The sequence below is a fragment of the Peromyscus californicus genome, unplaced genomic scaffold (genome assembly GCF_007827085.1).
Source record: "Peromyscus californicus insignis strain IS unplaced genomic scaffold, ASM782708v3 Scaffold_6__1_contigs__length_162567912, whole genome shotgun sequence".
NCBI lineage: Eukaryota > Metazoa > Chordata > Mammalia > Rodentia > Cricetidae > Peromyscus > Peromyscus californicus.
In genome coordinates, this window is record NW_026294584.1 from 85240944 (window position 1) to 85265220 (window position 24277).

At 39.5% G+C, this 24277-nt stretch overlaps 1 pseudogene and 2 gene segments (V, D, J or C); all 3 read right to left on the reverse strand.

Annotated features, from left to right (window-relative positions):
* Window positions 1-4009: 4009 nt before the first annotated feature.
* LOC128099658 (immunoglobulin kappa variable 4-1-like) lies at window positions 4010-4664 on the reverse strand. The segment is given in 2 exon segments: window positions 4010-4392; window positions 4595-4664. Coding segments are annotated over 2 exon segments (432 nt in total).
* Window positions 4665-9792: 5128 nt separating this feature from the next.
* LOC128099659 (splicing factor U2AF 35 kDa subunit-like) lies at window positions 9793-10420 on the reverse strand (annotated as a pseudogene).
* Window positions 10421-13341: 2921 nt separating this feature from the next.
* On the reverse strand, window positions 13342-13921 carry LOC128099660 (immunoglobulin kappa variable 4-1-like). The segment is given in 2 exon segments: window positions 13342-13670; window positions 13873-13921. Coding segments are annotated over 2 exon segments (378 nt in total).
* Between the last annotated feature and the right edge of the window lie 10356 nt (window positions 13922-24277).

Below are 24277 nucleotides of genomic sequence, written 5' to 3' on the forward strand. Positions count from 1 at the left end.
TATTAGTCTAGGTTGACATCCATGGTCTCTTAGTGTCTGCATTACATCTGTCCAGGTTCTTCTGGCTTTCAAAGTCTCCATTGAGAAATCGGGTGTTATTCTGATGGGTTTGCCTTTATATGTCACTTGGCCTTTTTCCTTTGCTGCTCTTAATATTCTTTCTTTATTCTGTACGTTTAGTTGTTTAACTATTATGTGGCGAGGGGACTTTTTTTGGGGGTCTAGTCTGTTTGGTGTTCTATAAGCTTCTTGTATCTTCATAGGCATTTCCTTCTTTAAGTTGGGAAAGTTTTCTTCTATGATCTTGTTGAATATATTTTCTGTGCCCTTGAGTTGGTATTCTTCTCCTTCTTCGACCCCTATTATTCTTAGGTTTGGTCTTTTCATGGTGTCCCAAATTTCTTGGACATTTTGGTTCATGACTTTGTTGGCTTTAGTGTTTTCTTTGACTGATGAATGTATTTCTTCTACTGTATCTTCAACGCTAGAGATCCTCTCTTCCATCTCTTGCATTCTGTTGATTATACTTGCATCTGAAGTTCCCAATCGTTTTCTCAGATTTTCTATTTCCAGCATTCCCTCTGTTTGTGTCTTCTTCATTTTTTCTATTTCCCTTTTCAGGTCTTGGACTGTTTCCTTCATTTGTTTCATTGATTTTTCTTGATTTTCTCTCAGTATTTTATTGTTTTCTTCCAGGACTTTATTGATTTCTTCTAATTTGTTTGCCCTTTCCTCTAGTTGTTTACAGCGTTCTTCACATTTTTTTGTCTTTTCCTCTACGCAAGCCTCTAGCTTCTTCATGATGTCATTCATAAGGCTGTTTTCTTCTGCTTCTTCCAATTTCTGATGTTCAGGTCTAGGTGTTGGAGGAGGGCTAGGGCCTGGTGATGCTGTATTGCTATTCATTTTGTTGTATATGTTTCTGCCTTGACGTCTGCCCATCTCCTTGTGGTTCGTTCTTGGCCTTATCTTGGTTCAGACAGACCAGTGTTCCAAAAGGGAAGTCAGTGTTCCAAAAGGGAAGTCCGGAGCAAGATGGGAGCTGGGGGCCGGCCTCTAAGTCTCAGGAAGAGGCTTGGGGCTCAGGCGGATGGGCGTGGGGGCAGGGCGTGGAGACTGCAGGGTCTGCCAGGGGTCTTGGAGAAGGGGATCCTTCCCGGTGGGGCTAGCAGGGAACCTGCCCGGTGGCCAGAACCTGGGGCCAAGTTGGGCAGGTCTTCCCTGGAGTGGCTGGTGCCCAGGGATGGGGTCTGGGGCAAGGAGGGGCACTCACCAGTGTTGTAAAAGGGAAGTCCGGAGCAAGATGGGAGCTGGGGGCCGGCCTCTAAGTCTCAGGAAGAGACTTGGGGCTCAGGCGGATGGGCGTGGGGGCAGGGCGTGGAGACTGCAGGGTCTGCCAGGGGTCTTGGAGAAGGGGATCCTTCCCGGTGGGGCTAGCAGGGAACCTGCCCAGTGGCCAGAACCTGGGGCCGAGTTGGGCAGGTCTTCCCTGGAGTGGCTGGTGCCCAGGGATGGGGTCTGGGGCAAGGAAGGGTACTCACGAGTGTTCGAAAAGGGAAGTCCGGAGCAAGATGGGAGCTGGGGGCCGGCCTCTAAGTCTCAGGAAGAGGCTTGGGGCTCAGGCGGATGGGCGTGGGGGCAGGGCGTGGAGACTGCAGGGTCTGCCAGGGGTCTTGGAGAAGGGGATCCTTCCAGGTGCGGCTAGCAGGGAACCTGCCCGGTGGCCAGAACCTGGGGCCAAGTTGGGCAGGTCTTCCCTGGAGTGGCTGGTGCCCAGGGATGGGGTCTGGGGCAAGGAAGGCTATTTTTGACATCTTAACCCAACATTTTACCTATTCAGATCTTTGAGTTGAATCCTTGAGTGAATTATTATACTTTTGGGGCATCAGTTTTTACTTGATTTTTAATTATTTTCTGCCTCTGTGGTATGGTTTGTATCTGTTGGTTTAAGCACATTTTTTGGTTTGAGGCTTTTCTATTTTTTTTTTTGTTTTTGTTTTTCGAGACAGGGTTTCTCTGTGTAGCTTTGCGCCTTTCCTGGAACTCACTTGGTAGCCCAGGCTGGCCTCGAACTCACAGAGATCCGCCTGGCTCTGCCTCCCAAGTGCTGGGATTAAAGGCGTGCGCCACCACCGCCCGGCTTTGAGGCTTTTCTAAACTTAGCAACCTCACTCAAGGATTCACTGCCCAAAATCACTCAGAGAACCATTCAGCTTTAAGGAATTGGGAGATCTCCAGCAATTTTATGTAGTCTGTAGCACACTTGTTCCCTGCAATATTTCCAAAATAAGTGTTCAATAATATTTTTAATGAGATTATGGACATGATTAGTTATCGTATGGTTTGCAGAGAAACACAAAATATTCCCCTCAAAAACTAATCTCTACTAATTGACATAAGATGTAAAGACTGGAAGGGAGCATCTGCTGACACAAAGTTATATCCACCATTAGAGTGAAGGGAGGGATCTCAGCTCCACAGTTGGAAATCAGATGCATAGACTTCTGAAGGAGATGTGACCCCAGAAACAAAGGCAAAAAATATCACAATTTCCCTCCTTTGCAGATCCTAAGTATGTATATTTTGTAAGAGTGCATGAGTATGTATGTATGTATGTATGTATGTACACACACACACACACACACACACACACACACATATATATGTGAATGCATTGTTCATGTATGTGTATGTATGTGGATATGTGTGTATCTATGTGCTTATATGTGCATAAGTGTGTATGTGGGTGTGTGTGAGTGTGTGTGGCAGGATATGCATGCATGGGTGAATGTATATGTATGAGAGAGAGATAAAAGTAGAAGAAGGACTAAGGGAAGAAAAGATAGCAGGAAAGGGAAGGAGAAACATAGAAGGTTACTGCACATGGTCAAAATATATGATATACTTGAAAAACGTTACTGTTAAGAAAAATATGTACTATGAATTTACATCAATAAAAAATTTTAAGGGGCAGCAAGATGATCAGATGGCAAAGACACTTGCCACCAAGCTTGATGACAAATCTGAGCTTGATCCCTACAACCCAAATGACAAAGAAACAATCAAGTCCAAATGTCCTCTGACCTCCACAATTATGCTGTGTCACATGTGCACCTAGAAACATGCACAGGCATACACACAAACACACAAATGCACACTCACATAGACACAGAAAAAGGTGCTTAATGAACTAAAATGTAACAAAAAGTAAAAGAATTTATAGAAAAGAAAAGAAAAATCAGAAGAAATGGGCTCCAGTAAGGAATTAGAAAAGCACTCCAGAGTCTAGAAAAAAATAGGAAACACTCTTTCCACAGCCTCCAAACTGAAATACAGTTTGTCATCATCATCACTTCAGCCCATAGACTCTTGTGTTGGACACCAGAAGTATAAAAAGATAAATCCCTCATATTCAAGCAACAGAGTTTGTGCTAATGTGTTATAGAAGAGATAGAAAGATTGCTGTGGATGTCACTCTGTATGCTGTGAATGTGTTGCTCTGCTTGGTTGATAAATAAAACACTGATTGGCCAGTAGCCAGGCAGGAAGTATAGGCAGGAAAAACAGACAAGGAGAATTCTTGGAAGAGGAAGGCTGAGTCAGTAGACACCAGGAGAAGCAAGATGTGAAGGCAGAACTGGGAAAAGGTACCTATCCACGTGGCTAAACATACACAAGAATTATGGGTTAGTTTAAATGTAAGAGCTAGTCAGTGGTATGCCTGAGCTAATGACCAAACAGTTTAATTAATATAAACCTCTGTGTGTTTACTTAGGGGACGCTAGTGGGAGAGATATGTCCCATCTGCCAGCAGGCCGGGACACAGAAAAACTTCAGCTACAAAAGATAATATTTAGTTCTCCTTTGTTTTATCATATAAAGATTTCTCATACCAAAAGACATAAGAGACATTGAAACCATTATATTTTACTGGGCTCTGCAAACTTCTCCATCAGTGTTTCAGGCATAGCAGTTCTCAGGCAGAAGGGGGAAGTGTGCAGGTCCAGGGCTATGTGTGGTATAGGCAGCTGGTGAGACTCTCAGAGGAGGTTTTTGTTGGAGACTGAAGCACTGTGGGAGGATAATCATAACCCTGCTGACAGTAGTAATCTGCCAGGTCCTCAGCCTGGACACTGCTGATGGTGAGAGTGAAATCTGTCCCAGACCCACTGCCTGTGAAGCGATCAGGGACCCCAGTGTCCCGAGTGGATGCATAGTAGATCAGCAGTTTAGGAGATTGCCCTGTTTTCTGCTGGTACCAGTTCAAGTAGTTCTTTTGGTTTTTACTGTATAAAAGACTCTGACTGGATTTGCAGTTGATGGTGACCTTCTCTCCTACTGACACAGCCAGGGAAGATGGAGACTGGGTCATCAGGATATCTGCACAGGCACCTGCAACAGGAACACATAATGAAGATGCATAATATGCAAACAGATAATGTAGTAACAGTTGAAATTTGTCATTTAATATCCTTGTAATATCATATTGTCAGAGTATTATTGTGTAAGAACTATTATGTCCTAGCACACATTGTCAATTTCTTATATACAAAGAAAAGATTCTAAAAAGATTATAATACTTTTGAATTCTCACCAGACACCCAGAGCAGCAGGGACATGAGGACGTGGGTCTGTGATTCCATCTTGCTCCCGATGCTGTCTGATGCTACTCAGTTCTCATGGTAAAGGTCTGGTTTATAAATTCTGAGCAGCTGGGCTGGACTGTGTGGGTGGGGGCATGCAAAGCAGTCAGCAAATGCAAAATCAAATGCCTGGGCAGTGTGTGTGAGACTGGCTAGTGTCAATCAACAGGCAAACATACCATCATAGGGAGCATGATCAATCTCTGAAAGATAGTGACTTACAGCACTCCAACAGAAATCTACTAGGTGCTCTAATAGCAGATGCAGGTTAGAATCCAAGACATAATTTTTCAGGTGACTTTTGCAGAAACATTAGGAGAGCTATCTCAGATTAGCAGTCCTAAGGAAATGTTATGTTCAAAAAAATTACAACAACAAATTAGGTAACATAGATTTGAAAACATGCAATAAAAAAAGGAAGGATAGAAGGCAGAAAAGACGAAAGCCAAAAAGTGTGAGAGCTAATGCTCATTGTTTTTGTTATCTCCAATCTCCACAGCAACTCTTACAGTAAGGACAATGAACAGTGCCTCAGACATTTGGACTCCAGATTCTGGGCCAAATATGGAAGAGAGATGCAAAGAGAAGTCCATAACCGTTTTTTGGAGATCCTGGGGACATTAAACCTGAGATCAGGGGAATTTTAATCTTGAAGTAAGGTAAACCCAACAGAAACTAACATGTATCCTCCCTACAATTTCAGGAAATAGAAAAAGTGCTCTCCATTGGGGGGATGGAGGGGAATGAAAGAAACAATATTCCTCCAAGAAGTCATAGAAGACCAACACTGCCAAGAGTATTTATTGTAGAAATTCATATTCTAGGATAATTTAGAAATTAGCAGTATTGAAACTGGGTTAAGGTGGTCTTGCTGACAGAGTGAGCAGGGAAAAAAACCGTCCCAGAAAAGAACTCCACCATCCTAAATCAATTAACAATTTTATAGAAACCTGTAGAACTCGACATCAGAGATTGCTTCCAACCAAAGGGAAAAAAAATGTTTGAACATAAATGAAAACCAATAGCAATAACAGAAATCACAGAACCTGAATGGACTTCAGATTAGTGGACTCTGAAAGTATACATAAGAAGTATATTATAATCCTAGTGTTACTTATAAGGTACAAGAAATAGAGAAAGAAAGAAAGAAAGAAAGAAAGAAAGAAAGAAAGAAAGAAAGAAAGAAAGAAAGAAAGAAAGAAAGAAAGAAATTGTCATGGCAAAAAGTCAAGATTCACATCTGTAATCCCAGAACTGGGGAGAGAGAGAAGGAACATGAGGTGTTTGAGGCCAGCTTTGGGTACATAGCAAGTTCTAGGCTGATCTAATCTGTGCATGGGGACAGTTTCTCAAATTATGTATTATTAATCAACTCCTTACAAAGCAGCTCATGGCATTTTATATACAAAGGAAAATAGTTATCTGACATTAATGTTTTAGCATTAAGCCAAGAATATTATTGAAAATTAAATAAGCATTTTAAGTAATATGTACTTCCCTTTTATTTTGCATTAATTATATAATTTTATACATCTACTTTTCATGAACAAAATATTGAATTATTTCTGATGAGCATTTTTAGATCTTCCATGTAAACTGCTAACACACTATCATAAGAGAGAAACAAACAGTGTGTAGGTTGAGAAAGTTCCCAATCTCAAGGTCAAGAATATGACAGATGAGTAACTCTGCCCTGTCAGTGTCTAAAAAGTTGTCATGTGCTCTCGATCTTTGCTAAACTCTGTACTTTGCTTTGTGACAGCTGCAGTGAGCTCAGGTTGTGCTTCATGTCATTTACTGCTGATCATTCAGGTTGGGCACAAGGAGACTGGAGTCTTACAAATCCAAAGTCTCCTGCAGTTAATCATGTGCTTCCCATAGTATATAAGGGGGATCATGGAAATTAAAAGGACAAAATTTCATGTTATATTTTGTATAATATAAAAGGCTGACAGTGAACAACAACTCCAGGAAGTTTTTGTTTAGCCCTGGAGCACTGTGGGAGGAAACTCCTTACTCTGCTGACAGTGATAGGTTGCAGTATCATCAGCCTCCACAGATTGATGAGGGTAAAGTCTGTCCCAGACCCACTGCCACTGAACCTGGCAGGGACAACAGATGCTAGGTTGGATGCTCCATAGATGTGGAGTTTGGGGATGCCCTTGTTTCTGTTGGTACCAGTGTGTATAACTATTGGCAGATGAAGTGACACTCTTGCTGGCCCTGCAAGAGATGGTGGCCCTCAGCCCTAGAGACACAGGCATTGAAGCTGGAGACTGGGTCAGCACTATGTTGCCAGTGGAGTCACAAATAATAAACACACCTGGCTGTCACAGATATACTAAAAGCACCCCAGTGTAAAATCATCATGTGTGTGGAATCTGTAAGAGCAATCATGAGCTACACTCTGGGAGGTCATAAAATAAAAGGGAAACTTAACACTAATTAAATGCCATAATTTCAATGGTCAGGACATCAAGGCAGGAAAAACAACCAGAGTTACAAGGGATGTTCCCAACACTGTATCCTCTCACCTGAACCCAGAGCAGCAGTACCCACACCAAGAGAGCAGCTGACCCCATCTCTGAGACCTGGACTAGAAGCTGTTCCTCGGGCACCAGCAAGCTTCCTTTAAAAATACTTTGAGCAGTCTGCACTGTGGTTAAAGTCTCAATATGCAAAACAGCTCAGAGAAGCTTGACTTGGTGCTCAAAGGACACCTGCTCTTGTGTCACCCTGTGACAGTTAGAGTTAGCAAAGGATTCCCTAGAGTGTTCTAAGTGGGGTATCCCAGTTGACTTTTTGGCTGGCCTTTTGGAATTGTCACTTTTTGTTATTTTGAGGTTCCATGTGAGGAGTTCACTTTCAGCTCTGCTGTAAAGGATATGAGTTGTAAAAACACTGTGATCCCTCAGAATTAAACTTTTTAAAAAGTTGTCTTTCTAGTTGTTCTATGTGTATGTGTTTTGGCTTCAAGTATCATTTGCAACTCTTGCCCTTGGATTCCATAAGAGGGCATTGGGTCATTTGAAACTATTGTGGCAGATGACTGTGAACTGCCATATGGATGCTGAGAATTAAGCCTATGTCCACAGCAAGACCAGGAAGGGCTCTTATCCACTCACCTATCTCTCTAGCCTAAACTAATTTTTTGTATATCATAACAGTATATTTTGCATTGTGATACTTCTCAACAAGAGAAAACAATAGAATTTAATACGGTTGAGAAAGAAGAATGTGTCCTGCTTTGGATTAAGGGGAAGTTGCTTCCACTAAGAGGCTTTAATCTAAATGTCATCAGGAGCAGAAGAGACAGTGAGCTGTGAGTTTCAAATGAAGAAGGAGTCTGGAAACCTAACTTAGAGTGAACAGGCATCACGGAGTGTAAGACAGGTCTCTGCCTTCTTCCTCTAAAGACAGTGCTGAGTCCACATGAAGCCTTCACAAATGGAGGAACATTTAACCCTGTAACCAGTAACACCTCCTCATAATCCACAATTCCTGTCAGTCAGAATCCAGTTTAGGAGTCCCAGCTTAGGCTGTTGACAGAGTGTCAGATATCCAGGCCATGACTCTAATATGAAACCCAGGGCAAATAATGATGCTGGACTTAGTATCACTCTGGACCCTCAGCATACCACAGTTCTACAGCTTCAAAAAAAAAACTTAGGTTAGCTGGGAAAAGAGACTCATTCACAATCAGCATTTCCCTTCTCTATGGAACATGAACATTTCTGTGTCCAGGTATTTGACAGATAGAAATGTCTCAGACCCTAATTTCCTTGAATGGTATCATTTTACTTGAAGGGACTGAGTAAAACTCAGTCCTTCCGAATGAAGGACCGAAGCACATTGCAGCTTGACTCTCGCCAGAAGGCCTATGTAGTAAAGCCTTGCTCTCCAGGCTGTTGTTCTGTTTGGTGGTGGAACAAGAATGAATTCAGGGCCACTGGGAAGGTGTGAGGTCACTAACTCTGTGCTCATGGGGGGAACTGTGTGCCTGTGATCACCTCCTCTTTCCTATCCACAAAGTGCTCAGCTTGTCTTCACAGACTCCTGTCCTGATGTGCTACCTCACTACAGACTCACACAGAACCTTCCTCCCATGGAGCAGAACCTCCAAAACTGAGCCAACATTAAACTCATTATTTTCTTTTCTTCTACTGATTAAAAGAGTGATGCACACACACACACAGAGCTTCACCTTTTCCGTGTAATTCAAAGCAAGAGGTGCTTAAGTTACTGCACAACTGAACACAGCAACACTCACTTCAGTGGATGTTAGTGAGATTTTCACTATTGCTTTTCCAACTCTGTGGGATATGTCCCTGGAATATTGGTGTGGATTGCATTCTTGTATCACACTGTTACCACAGCCTGCATGGCTTTCTCTGTTGGTGAGTGTGGAAGATCTTTCCATTCTCTATCTTCTTCAACTTCATTATTAAACATCCCAGTGATTCCACTGTAGGGATCTTTAACTTCCATGATTAAACTGGTTCCTAGGTATTTTATTTTGAAGTTGTGAATGGAATATATCCCTGACTTCATTCTTAGTACATTTCTTACTATTACATAAAAAAGCTACTGATTTTTGTATGTTCATTTTATATAGTGCTCTTCATTTATATCCTGCTCTTTGCTGAAAGCATTTTCAGGTCCAAGAGGTTTCAGGTTGAATTTTGTGAGTCTTTTAAGTATAAGAGCATATTGTTGTAACTTGACTTCTTCATTTACTACCTATATTACTTTTATATCTCCCTCTTGCCTTTTTCTATAACTGAGGTTTGAGCATTACATTGAGTAAGAATGAGAGAGTGGGCATGTACCCGTTTTTCTTTTCAGATTTGTGAAGCAATGTGCTCTGTTTTTTCCCACTTAGTATAATTATAATGATATTTTTATCATTCATAAGCTTTGTTTTTATTTTATATTGTTTTACTGTGTCATTACACATTTCTTTCAGAAACCCATTTTTGTTTGGTTGCTAGTATTATTAGTTTTTAAGCCCATTGTGAACTGGCATCTCAATCAACTCCAACACTCTCTAGGAAACACACAGTAAAAAATAGCTTGGTTCAGAATTGCCCAGATATGTCATTCTCTCTTTCTCCACTACCTCTGCTGCTACCAGGCCCCAGTCTCTGGATCAGTAATGAAATGGCAGGGATGGTAACCTAGATCTATACTTCTTGAGCTGGCACCCACACAGCTCCCTTAACTCTCTAGGGATGCTTCAGGTACATGAAGTTGCAGAAGCCTCTCTTGTGCACTCTCCCATTTCAAACTGGAGCCAGCATGCTTTTCTGAAGTTGGACACATAGGACATCTGTGTGTGGTTCGGCTGCCTATTAAACCAAGGTTTATTCAACTCCTTCACAACCGACTCAATATACTCTTCAAGGAGAAACTTGACATACATGTTCCCCAATATGTGGGCTTCCAGGATGTTGCAGAAATTCATCTCCACTAGCATGTTGGTTCAACATCAGTAAAGAACTCCTCAAAGAACCCATCATAGTGCTCCTATATCTTCATGTCTTTCACAGAACAGTGTGAGCTATCAGATGTCTGTGCACTGTTTGGTACTTTGGTGTTTTCAATAAAAATAGTCTGGCTAAGGGTCAACCAATAATTGTCAACCAAAAATATCTATCTCCATAACGACATGCTCCAATATTGAAAGAAAATGAACAGTTGACTTTGTCTGTCTTAGTGCTGACAATAGAAACCAATATTCTGATTTCTTCCAGCAGAAGCTGCAGAGAGGGCTGCATATGCCACTAACTGTACCCTATATTCTTAGTTATAATCAGGAATGACCCTTCTATTCCTGGTTCACTCAGGGGTTATATACTGAGTTCAAATGAGTGTTCTGCAATAATCAAGAGGATGACAGGATTTCTGCTTCTTAAGACTTTGTGCTGAATTGCAGGTAGTATTTTTGAGTTTCAGTCAACCTTTCATCCCTAAATAGAAACCAACTTGGTTATAGTGTACATATCTCTTTACTTTGTATTTTTTTACATAATAGTCACAATCTATGACATGGATAGGTTCTTCTCTGGTGATACATTTTTGGTGAACTAAATGCCTTTTTGTATTTGCCATTTTTTTGTAGATATGAATTTTTCTGTTCTCCTTTAATTCAGTATGTCCCCTGTGTCTTTAGTTTTTATCTTAGCTCTTCTCTATCTTTCAACTCTTGGTATCAGTCTCTTCATCGAATGCTGGAATTCTTTGACATAATTATGATAATTTTTAACAAATGATATTTCAATGCTAGATTTCTTCAATTTCTACCTTGATCCAGGATATTCTTTCTTCCATTTTACTGAGTCTTATGGTGATTTCTTCGTTCTGTGTGAAAGGAAAAGGATCAATCAGGACCCCCAAGACCAAATTCTCAGCACAACGGAGATTTATTTGTGCCAGAGGGAGAAAGAACAGGGAATAAGAGAAAAAGACAGGAGATAGAGGAAGAGGGAGAAGGGGAATGTAATGAGAAAAAGAGGGCAGGAGTATTTGTCCTGGAGGGAAAAAGAACTGCCTCTTTATAGAGAGACAGACATAACACATAGGAAAATAATAGTTTTATAACCCAGTGTCAGGATGAGGTGCTTAATCTTAATGGACATGTTAATTAGGTGAGCCAATGGGGGCTTTTTGTTGCTGAATTTTGATACTTTGATATCTGGACCTTGGTAGTCAGCCTCAGGAGGAGGGATTGGCCAAATAAGTAAATAGACCTTGGTGGCTAGCTTCAGGAATGTAATCTAATGGTTTTTAACATGGCGGAGGCAATTGAGGAGAATGAGAAGGCCTGCCAGAGTCATATGCTCGAGTTGGCTAGTGTCCTCTCACTGAATGTTGTTTTTGATATTTTGAAATTTTAATTTAACATTTCAATTGTGGTTTTTTCCATTATTCAGTTATTCTGCCATATTGCTGATTGTTTTATCCATCTTGCTTATGTTTGCCTATATGTCACTAGCCTTCCTCCCTACATCCTTAACTGACTGAATTTTTTGTTTGTATCTTTTGTGGCAATTCATCATTTTATGAGCATGTTTTTGAAAGCTTCACCCAACATTTTACTTATTCAGAACTTTGAGTTGAATCCTTGAGTGAACTGTTATCCTTTTGGGGCATCAGTTTTTACTTGATTTTTAATGATTTTCTGTTTCTGTGATATTTGTATCTGTTGGTTTAAGTACATTTTTTTTGGTTTACTTGAGGCTTTTCTGAACTTAGTAACCTCCACTCAAGCTTTCACTGCCCAGAATCACTCGGAGAACCATTCAGCTTTAAGGAATTGGGAGCTCTCCAGTAATTTTATGTAGCCTATAATTGTTCCCTGCCATATTTTCAAAATAAGTGTTCAATATATTTTTAGTGAGAATATGGACATGATTAGTTATCATATGGTTTTCACAGAAACACAAAATATTCACCTTGAAAGGCATTAATCTCTACTAATTGATATGAGATGTAAAGACTGGAAGGGAGCATCTGCTGAGCCAAAGTTATATCCACCGTTAGAGTGGAGGGAGGGATCTCAGCTCTACAGCTGGAAATCAGATGCATAAACTTCTGAAGGAGATGTGGTCCCAAAAACAAAGGCAACAAATACCACAATATCCCTCCTTTGCAGATCCTAAGAATGCATATTCCTATATGAGTGCATGAGTGTGTATGTATGTGTGAATGTATTGTTTATGTATGTGTATATATGTGGACATGTGTGTAACTATGTGCATATATGTGCATAAGTGTGTATGTGGGTGTGTGTGAGTGTGTGTGGCAGGATATGTATATGTATGAGAGACAGAGAGATAAAAGTAGAAGAGGGACAAAGGGAAGAAAAGATACCAGGAAAGGGAAGGGGAAACGCAGAAGTTTACTGCATATGGTCAAAATATATCATATACTTGAAAAATATTCATTTTAAGAAAATTGTGTACAATGAATTTACATCAATAAAAAATTTTAAGGGGCAGCAAGATGGATCAGATGGCAAAGACACTTGCCACCAAGCTTGATGATAAACCTGACTTTGATCCCTACAACCCAAATGACAAAGAAACAATCAAGTCCAAATTCTCTGACCTCCACAACTATGCCATGTCACATGTGCACCCAGAAACATGCACATGCATACACACAAACACACAAATGCACACTCACATGGACACAGAAAAAGGTACTTAATGAACTAAAATGTAATAAAAACTAAAAGAATTTATGGAAAAGAAAAGAAAAATCAGAAGAAATGGACTCCAGTAAGGAATTAGAAAAGCACTCCAGGGTCTAGAAAAAAATAGGAAACACTCTTTCCACAGCCTCCAAACTGAAATACAGTTTGTCATCATCATCACTTCAGCCCATAGACTCTTACATTGGACACCAGAACTCAAGAACTATAAAAAGATAAATCCCTCTATTCAAGCACAGAGTAATGTGTTACAGAAGGGATAGAAAGATAATACTGAGTTCACCTTTGTGTTATCGTATGAAAGTTTTTCATACCAAAAGACATAAGAGACATTGAAACCATTATATTTTGCTGGGCTCTGCAAACTATCTCCATCAGTGTTTCAGGCACACCAGCTCTCAGGCAGAAAGGGGAAGTGTGCAGGTCCAGGGCTGTGTGGTGCATGCAGTTGGTGAGATTCTCAGAGGAGGTTTTTGTTGGAGGCTAAAGCACTGTGGGAGGAAGGTAATAATCCTGCAGACAGTAGTAATCTGCCAGGTCTTCAGCCTGGACACTGCTGATGGTGAGAGTGAAATCTGTCCCAGACCCACTGCCTGTGAAGCGATCAGGGACCCCAGTGTCCCGAGTGGATGCCCAGTAGATCAGACGTTTAGGAGATTGCCCTGGTTTCTGTTGGAACCAGTACAAGTAGTTCTTCTGGTTTTCACTGTATAAAAGACTCTGACTGGACTTGCAGCTGAGAGTGACCTTCTCTCCTACTGACACAGCCAGGGAGGATGGAGACTGGGTCATCACAGTATCAGCACAGGCACCTGCAACAGGAGTACATAAAGAAGATGCATAATACGTAAACACAGAATATAGCAACAATTGAAAATTGTCATTTAATATCCTTGTAATATCATATTGTCAGAGTATTATTGTGTAAAAACTAGTATGTCCTAGCACACATTGTAAATTTCTTATATACAAGGAAATGAGTCTAATAAGATTATAATACTTTTGAATTCTCACCAGACACCCAGAGCAGCAGGGACAGGAGGACCTGGGTCTGTGACTCCATCTTGCTCCACATGCTGTCTGATGCTACTCAGTTCTCATGGTAAAGGTCTGGTTTATAAATTCTGAGCAGCTGAGCTGGGCTGGGCTGGAGGGGCCATGCAAAGCAGTCAACAAATACAAAATCAAATGCCTGGGCAGCTGTGTGAGACTGGCTGGTGTCAATCAACAGACAAACAGACCATCATAGGGAGCATTAGTAATCACTGAAAGATATTGACTTACAGCACTCCAACAGAAACCTACTAGATGCTCTAAGAGCAGATGAAGGTTAGAATCCAAGACATAATTTTTCAGGTGTCTTTTGCAGAAGCATTAGGAGAGCTATCTCAGATTAGCAGTCCTAAGGAAACGTTATGTTCAAAAAAATTACAACAACAAATTAGGTAACATAGATTTGAAAACATGCAATAAAAGAAAAGAAGGATGGAAGGAAGAAAAGAGGACAGCCCAAAAACAAGAGAACTAATGCTCATTATTTTTGTTATCTCCCATCTCCAAAGCAACTCTTACAGCAAGGACAATGAACAGTGCCTCAGACATTGGGGCTCCAGTTTCCAGGCCAATCATGGAACAGAGATGCAAAGAGAAGTCCATAACCATTCTTTCGAGATCCTGGGCACATTAAACATGAGGTCAGGAGTACTTTAATCTTGAAGAAAGGTAAACCCAATAGAAACTTACACACATCCTCCCTACAACTTCAGGAAACAGAAAGAGGGTTCTCCATTGGGGGAATGGAAGGGGAATTGAAGAAACACAATTTCTACAAGAAGTCATGTAAGACAAACACTGCCAAGAGTATTTATTGCAGAAATTCATACTCTAGAAATTAGGAGTATTGAAACTGGGTTAAGGTGGTCTTGCTGACAGAGTGAAGAGGGGAAAAAAACCTTCCCAATAGGAAACTCCACCATCCTAAATCAAGTAATAATTTTACAGAAACCTATAGACCTCAACATCAGATATGATTCCCATCCAAAGGAAAAAAAATGTTTGAACATGAGTGAAAACCAATAGGAATAACAAAAATCACAGAACCTGCCTGGATTTCAGATTAGTGGACTCTGAAAATGTATATAAGAAGTATATTATAAACCTAGTGTTATGTATAAGGTACAAAAAATAGAAAAATAAATAAATTACCATGGCAAAAATTCAAGATTCACATCTGTAATCCCAGAACTGGGGAGAGAAAGCAGGAGCATGAGGCATATAAGCCCAGCTTTTGGTACATAGCAAGTTCTTGGCTGGTCTAATCTATGCGTGGAAACACTTTCTTGTAATTATATATTATTTTCCTCTTAGCACTTCTTTCTTTAAATTGGAAAAGTTTTCTTCTATGATCTTGTAGAATATATTTTCTGTGCCTTTGAGTTGGTATTTGTCTCCTTCCTCTATCCATACTATTCTTAGGTTTGGTCTTTTCATGGTGTCCCAGATTTCTTAGACATTTTGTGTTATGACTTTTAGAAGAGAAAGTAGGAAGTAGTCTTGAACACATTAGCACCAGAGATCACTTCCTAAATATAACAGCAGTAGCACAGACAGTGAAAGAAACAATTCATAAATGGGACCTCTTGAAACTGAGAACCTTTTGTAGGGCCAAGGACATGGTCAATAAGACAAAAGATAACCTATAGAATGGGAAAAGATCTTCACCAACCCCACATCTGACAGAGGGTTGATATCCAGAATATATAAAGAACTCAAGACATTAGACATCAAAACACCCAACAGTCCAATTAAAAAAAAATGTGCTATAGAGCTAAACAGAGAATTCTCAACAGAAGAAGCTCAAATGACTGGAAGATATTTAAGGAATTTAAGGACTGTCATTTTTTGTTATTTTGAGATTCCATGTGAGGAGTTCACTTTCAGCTCTGCTGTAAAGGATATGAGTTGTAAAAACACTGTGATCCCTCAGAATTAAACTTTTTAAAAAGTTGTCTTTTTAATTGTTCTATGTGTATGTGTTTTGGCTTCAAGTACCACCTTGGATTCCACAAGAGGGCATTGGGTCATTTGGCACTATTGTGGCAGATGACTGTGAACTGCCATATGGATGCTGAGAATTAAGCCTATGTCCACAGCAAGACCAGGAAGGGCTCTTATCCACTCATCCATCTCTCTAGCCTAAACTAATTTTTTGTATCTCATAACAATATATTTTGCATTGTGATACTTCTCAACAAGAGAAAAACATTGGATTTAATAAGATTGAGAAAGAAGAATGTGTCCTGCTTTGGATGAGAAGGGGAAGTTGCTTCCACTAAGAGGCTTTAATCTAAATGTCATCAGGAGCAGAAGAGACAGTGAGCCATGAGTTTCAAATGAAGAAGCAGTCTGGAAACCTAACTTAGAATGAACAGGCATCACGGAGTGTAAGACAGGTCTCTGCCTTCTTCCTCTAAAGCCAATGCTGAGTCCACATGAGCCTTCACAAATGGAGGAACATTTAACCCTGTAATCAGTAACACCTCCTCATAATCCACAATTCCTGTCAGTCAGAATCCAGCTTAGGAGTCCCAGCTTAATCTGTTGACAGAGTGTCAGATATCCCGGCCATGTCTCTAATATGAAACCCAGGGCAGATAATGATGCTGGACTTAGTATCACTCTGGACACTCAGCATACCACAGTTCTACAGTTTTTAAGAAAAAACTCAGGTTAGCTGGAAAGAAAGGCTCATTCATAATCAGCATTTCCCTTCTCTATGGTACCTGAACTGGAGATACTGACAATGTGAGAGAAAGTCAGATATTTTTGTCTCCAGGTATTTGACAGATAGAATGTCTCAGACCCTGATATCCTTGAATGTTATCATTTTATTTGTAGGGACTGAGTGAAGCTCAGTGCTTCCCAAAGAAGGACCAAAGTACACTGCAGCTTGACTCTCCTCAGAAGGCCTATGTAGTAAAGCCTTGGTCTCCAGGCTGCTGTTTCCTGTGCTGGTGGAACAAGAATGAATACAGGGCCACTGGGAAGGTGTGAGGTCACTAACTCTGTACTAATGTGGAGAACTGTGTGCCTATGATCTCCTCCTCTTTCCTCTTCACAAAGTGCTCAGCTTTGCTCCACACACTCCTGTCCTGATGTGCTACCTCACTACAGACTCACACAGAACCTTCCTCCCATGGAGCAGAACCGCCAAAACTGAGCCAACATTAAACTCATTATTCCCTTTTCTTCTCATCGTTAAAACAGTGATGCACACACACACACAGAGCTTCATTCTTTCAATGTAATTCAAAGCAAGAGATGCATAAGTCACTGCACAACTGAACACTGCAACACTCACTTCAGCGGATGTTAGTGAGATTTTCATTATTGCTTTTCCAACTCTGTGGGTGATGTCCCTGGGATATTGATGTGGATTGCATTCTTGTATCACACTGTTACCATAGCTGGCATGGCTTTCTCTGTTGGTGAGTGTGGAAGATCTTTCCATTCTCTATCTTCTTCAACTTCATTATTAAACATCCCAGTGATTCCACTGTAGGAGTCTTCAACTTCCATGCTTAAACTGGTTCCTAGGTACTTTATTTTTAAGTTGTGAATGGAATATATCCCTGATTTCTTTCTTAGTAAGTTTGTTACTATTACACAGACAAGCTACTGATTTTTGTATGTTCACTTTATATAGTGCTCTTCATTTATATCCTGCTCTTTGCTGAAAGCATTTTCAGGTCCAAGAGTTCTGGTTGAATTTTGAGAGTCTTTTAAGTATTAGAGCATATTATTGTAATTTGACTTCTTCATTTACTACCCTTTTATTTCTCCCTCTTGCCTTTTTTCTGTAACTGAGATTTGAGCATTGTACTGAATAAGAATGAGAGAGTGGGTATGTATCCTTTTTTCATTTCAGATTTGTGAAGCTATGCTCTGTTTTTTCTCATTTAGTATAATTATAATGATTTTTTATCATTCATAAACTTTATTTTTGTTTTCTATTGTTTTACTGTGTCATTACTAATTTCTTTCAGAAATCCATTTTTGTTTGGTTGTTAGTATTATTGCTTTTTAATCCCATTGTGAATTGGCTTGTCAATGAAGTACATCACTCTCTAGCAGACACACAGTAAAAACAGCTTGACTCAGAATTGCCCATATCTATCATTCTATCATCCTCCACCACCTCCACTGCTACCAGGTCCTGGGTTGCGGGATCAGTAACGCAAATGCAGGGATTGTAACCTGGATCTATACTTCTTGAGCTGGCACACACACAGCTCCCTTAACTCTCTTGAGATGCTTCAGGTACATGAAGTTGCAGAAGCCTCTCTTGTGCACTTTCCTATAGATAACAGGTAGATTATTGGATCTACTCTGAAAAAAAGAAATACAGAAATGATAGAATAAAGAGTAGATTATTGAATCTACTCTGGAAAGAAAAAAGAGAGCATATAGATATGATATAGATAAAAAGATATGCTGTGGGATGGTCTGTATGTCAAATATGTTGCTGATTGGTCAATAAATAAATCACTGATTGGCCCGTGGCCAGGCAGGAAGTATAGGCGGGATAAGGAGGAGAATAGAGCTGGGAAGTGGAAGGCTGAGTCAGAGAGACACTGCCAGCCGCCATGATGACAAGCCGCATGTGAAGATGCCGGTAAGCCACAAGCCATGTGGCAAGGTATAGATTTATAGAAATGGATTAATTTAAGCTGTAAGAACAGTTAGCAAGAAGCCTTCCACGGCCATACAGTTTGTAACCAATATAAGTCTCTGTGTTTACTTGGTTGGGTCGGAGGCTGTGGGATTGGCAGGTGAGAGAGATTTGTCCTGACTGTGGACCAGGCAGGAAAACTCCAGCTACAAAGGTAGATTATTGAATCTACTTTTAAAAGACAACTACTACTTTTAAATACATTACATTGGATTGGATTGTTATATATTGTATACAAATTAAATATATTGAGATTGATATTGTAAGAAAATGTTATAAGTATATTTCTAATCTTATTCAGGATATTGTACTTATACAGTCCATTTAACAATGTAATGCAATTTTCTAGTCCTTGAATGTTATTATTACCAACTGTTAGGACATAAAGAAATAAAAGTTAGTAGTTAGGCATTACAATTGAATTTGTAGTCACATTAGGTATGTTTTTAAGGCTAAGCAGACATATGTTTTAGATAGACAGGTCATATTCAAACCCTTTCAGAGATCTACAGAATATGGCATTTAAAATGTTTTAATGACTTAGAAAATTTTTCTTTTTTTAGGACTATAAGACATATAGGCTCCTGGCAGTACCAATCTACTTCAGAGAAGATATGGACATTGAAGAAACTGCAGATGGAGTTTTCATTATGGAAAAGTTAGACACTGGGCAACAAAGTGCCCTCTCATCAACTGCTGACAGTGTGCTATCCAAAATGAAAAAACAGGACACAAAACAAAGGACTACTGATCCTTGCCAAGACAAGTGTAGTTGCGGCTTAAGCAACAGGCGTTCTCTGAGGCCAGGAAAATATGGCTTGCAGATAAAGCCACAGAACATGTGGCAACATATAGATTAACAGAAATGGGCTGAGTTTAAGTGTAAGAGCTAGTCAGTAGTAAGCCTGAGCTAATGGCCGAGCAGTTTTAATTAATATAAGCCTCTGTGTGTTTACTTGGGTCTAAGTGGCTGTGGACTGGGTAGGACACAAGAAAACTTTCATCTATACTCTCCCATTTCAAACTGGAGCCAGCAAGCTTCTCTTAAGTTGGACACCTGTGTGTGGTTTGGCTGCCTATTAAATCATGGTTTATTCAACTCCTTCACAACTGTCTCAATATCCTCTTCAAGGAGAAACTTGACATACATGTTCCCCAATATGTGGGATCCCAGGATGTTACAGACATTCGTTTCCACTAGTACGTTGGTTCCACATCATTAAAGACTTCCTCAAAGAATCTGTCACAGTGCTCCTATGTCTCCATGTCCTTCACAGAACAGTGTGAGCCATCAGATGTCTGGGCACTGTTTGGTAATTTGGTGTTTTCAATAAAAATAGTCTGGCTAAACATCAGTCATTGTCAACCAAAAACATCTGTCTCCATAACAACATGCTCCAATATTGAAAGAAACTAAACAGTTGACTTTGTCTGTCTTGGTGCTGACAATAGAAATGAATATTCTGCTTTCTTTCAGCAGAAGCTGTAGACAGGGCTGCATATGCCACTAACTGTACCCTATATTCTTAGTTATATTCAGGAATGATCCTACTATTCCTGGTTCACTCAGGGATTTTATCCTGAGCTCAAATGAGTGTTCTGCAATAATCAAGAGGAGGACAGGATTTCTGCTTCTTAAGCACTTTGTGCTGAATTGCAGGTAGTATTTTTGAGTTTCAGTCAACCTTTCATCCCTAAATAGAAACCAACTTGGTTATAGTGTACATGTCTCTTCATGTGTTCTTAGATTTCACTACCAAGAATTAGGGGACCTTATGTTAATCAGGGAAACTGGTCTCTCCTCTCTGCCTTTTTTTTACTTTGTCTTTCTTTTTCCATGGGTAATGCTTGCTCCATACAGTGAGTCTAGTGATGCTCCTTCCTGTTCTAGAGCATGGAACAGTTTCAAGAGTGTTAAAGTCAGCTCTACATTAAAGGTCTGTCAGGATTATGCAAAGTATCCATAAGTCCTTTGCTTCACTCTTTTTTAAAATAAAATAATTGTATTATAACTTTGAAATATTGTACAAGAAAAAATTGAAAATGATAATGCTTTTTTACTCCCCTCTTAGAAAAAAATACATTACAAAATGTTGACATTAAGACATTATTTACATTTCTTGTATTTAACAGGTACTATACTTCACATCCTTTGCTCACAAGTTCACTAAAACACTTTCACCTGTCCCTTATGAAAAGCTCTATTTTGAATTGCATTTACTGGCACATGTAGTTGGAATGTAGTCTAAATCAAAATGTGCTACTAATGTAAAATATATTCGAAAGATTTATACACAGTATTTTTTTTACATTTTAAAGTGGCTAAAAATTAAAATTTACCATGCATCTCTTATCATGCTGACTGAAGACCATGTGTCCTCGTATACCTGCCTCTTCCACAGGGATGATTAGGAGCACCCATTGTAGATACCAAGTGTGTTTCCATGGACAGCTATCTATACCTAGGGTCTGTAAGACAGACTGGAAGAGACACTTGAAAGTAAACAGGCTGCAGCTTTGGTTTACCACCATCTCATACATTTATGATTTACTTTTAATAAATTGGATTACAAAATAAACTATTTTATTAATTTTTAAATTTTTTCTATTAGACATGGTATTCCTTTTTCAACAAAAAAAGGTAAAACTTCTTATATTACCTATAACTTTAGAGCTGCCAAAAATTAGCACTATAGATTACTAGACCTGGCCTACATTAAGGGATACATTAACCTATGCCATTACTTGTCACTTTATATCAGGCCCCAAAAGCCCGAAGGAACTTGCTGTTTCCCTGTACAGAAATTACAGCAATCATCTAAATACTGAGGATATTCCATAGTTCAGTTGTCAGATTGTTCCCACTATGAGGTCCACCTTTCTCTACCTATTTCATGAGAAAGAGCTGATTTTCTGACATGTAAAGAATGAAAAGCACACATCTAATCTATAAAACGTGGCTGAGGATGAGTTCTTCTCTTCTTCCACTGTAGCCTAGGACAGAGGACTTTTGCTGTAAACCTTGCTACTCAGTTAATGGGCTTTGGTAAAATACATTATATATGATCTTTTTTCTGTTTGTTCAGGGCAGTTAATTCTGACATGTGATGTTCATATATGGCTATGCAATGGATCCTTATTTTTCAAAAGCTGTCCCAACAGTGGCACACTTTCATCTGTTTTCCAACATGATCACAACATTCCAAGTTCTAATTAAAACTCTTGGTGTATTCACTTTGGATGTAAGAGCAATTTGTACAACTACCCCCCTGTGGTTCAGCTCCCACAGAATATCTAGTATGGAGTCTAATTCTATACAGAAATTTCCAGCTCTTGATTCTTTAGCTGTGCAATGCTCTTCCATTTCTCAACTCCCTTGTGTTCAGTTTTGACTACTTGGTGTGTTTGCTGTATTAGCTGCTGGAGTTCCTGCTCTCTCTGCTTATGCTCCATCTCCATCTGCTTCATCATCCTTTCTAAGCTAATGAAAGGTTTCATCTCTGGTGTATGATCTTCATTGTCTTTTTAAAATTCTCCCAAGAGTTTTACAATCTGTCCTGTAGGATTTCTTCTCAAACTGGAGAAATGTAAGGATTTTTGTTAACCTTACAGTTCATTAACTTGACCTTGGAAATGTTTTATAAGTACCTCTTGAGTTTTGATTTTACAATTCAGTGTGGCTACTTTGGAAGAGGAATTGTCTAAGGCATTTTGGCAAAAGAGTATCTCTATTTCAAATTACTGTATTGATCCTTCAGATTCCATCCTCAACTTATTTCTCTCTGAAATCAATTGTCTAGCTCATTTCTCAATCTATAGTTTTCTCATAAAACTTTTGAAATATGGGAATCAGTAAAGACATGTCAGAGGTACAGTTTGGCATGTAGGGTTCCAGGGAAAGAGTTTATGTTTCCTCTATTTGGTTGCCAAACATCTTTCTTCAGACTTTTGGCAGAAGGTTCCTCTCTGATCCTGGGGCTATGCCTGGACACCATTATCCTTATCTCCTTCTGAAGCCTCTCCACAGTTTTCAACAGGTCTTGTATCTCTCCCCTTTTTCTCCCAGTTCTTAGTCAAATCTTTCCAGCTGTGCTTTTAGCATGTGCCTGCTCTACCTGGAATTCTGTGGACTAGAGGTTCTGATCCTCCTTGTCATTCTTCTTATGTTCTAATAGCATTTTCATGTTTAAGAACATCTATTTCAGCTTTGAGATTTTTTTACAGTGATATGATAGACATCCTTTATGTCTCCAAATTCTGTCTTTGATAGACATTTTAGTGTTGCTTCAAAAGTGTTGCTTGCTATTTTGTGATAATGTTGTTGATAGTCTTTCGATTTAATTTTATAACAGTTGTATGTAGAAACATATCTATGTTCCAGTTTTTCCAATTTTGGGGAGAAGTATAAGATTTCTAATACTCCATAGTGATCATCTGATTTTCACTTGAATCTGTTACAAGCCTCTCTCTTCTATCTCTGATTTTATTCATTTAGGTATCTTTCTTTTTCTCTAGGCTAGTTTGCATGCTATTGTCCAACTATTTATTCAAAGAACAAAGTCTTTGAATAATTTTATGAATTGTTATTTTAATGGAAGTTTTGCCGTAATTTTCGTTATCACCTCTTGCCATTGACCTAGTTTGAGTTTCATTCGATCATTTTCTTTGACCTTAAGGCTCCTCCTTAGGTACTTATTTGGGATCTCTCTGAATTTAGTCATTTACTTGAGGTCTTTCTGGTTTGTAATGTAGTCATTCAAAGCCATAAACATTCCTCTCAGCATCACATAGCTACCTCCCAAAGATGAAGGGAAGCTGTGCTGTTATTAATATTTCTTTCTAGGAGTTGTTTGTTTTTCTCTCTTACTTCTTCAAGAGGTTACTGGGCAGTATCCAATTAATTATTTAGCCCCTGTAATTTCTCTCTGTACTTGTTTCTAGTTTCATTTAGATTATCTTATTCTTCTTATTCTTTTTATGACTTAAAATTGTAACTTAAAATGAAGTCTTTTTTTTTTTTTTTTGGTTTTTCGAGACAGGGTTTCTCTGTATAGCTTTGGCGCCTTTCCTGGAACTCACTTGGTAGCCCAGGCTGGCCTTGAACTCACAGAGATCCGCCTGGCTCTGCCTCCCGAGTGCTGAAGTCTGTTTTTTAAAAGGTGGATGGGATGCTAAGAATGATAGATAATAGAAATATATACATGATAGCTAGGCTATATTTTAGATGTCATGGTGGCCATTTGTTTCTTGTGTAGTTTAATTAAAAAATTTCTCTGGTGGTTTTCAGTCTGTTTCTAAAGAAGAGATCAGTGCATGGAAATGACCCTTTGCTGTTGTATGATGACAAATCTGACCTTCTATGCCCATTCTATCTCTGAGGCTCCCTTTTTCCTTGCAGTCCATTGTCCACAAGTCCACAAGGACAAAGGGACAGGAGCAGCAACAAAGCTTTAGATGGCCTGTGAACATGATGGACATGGTCTTCTGGGAGGCATCTTCAGTGAGGCAGCTCAACCTTATTCCAGAGTGAGGGGAGATATAAAGGATAGGAACAGTGGCTGATGCATCACATAATTTGCATTAAACAGCATGATCCTATCATAAAGCTCCTAGTACAAGTCTTGGTTATCATCTGTAGAAGCACAATCCTATCAAAAATCTCCTAGCACAATGTCTAATTACCATTTG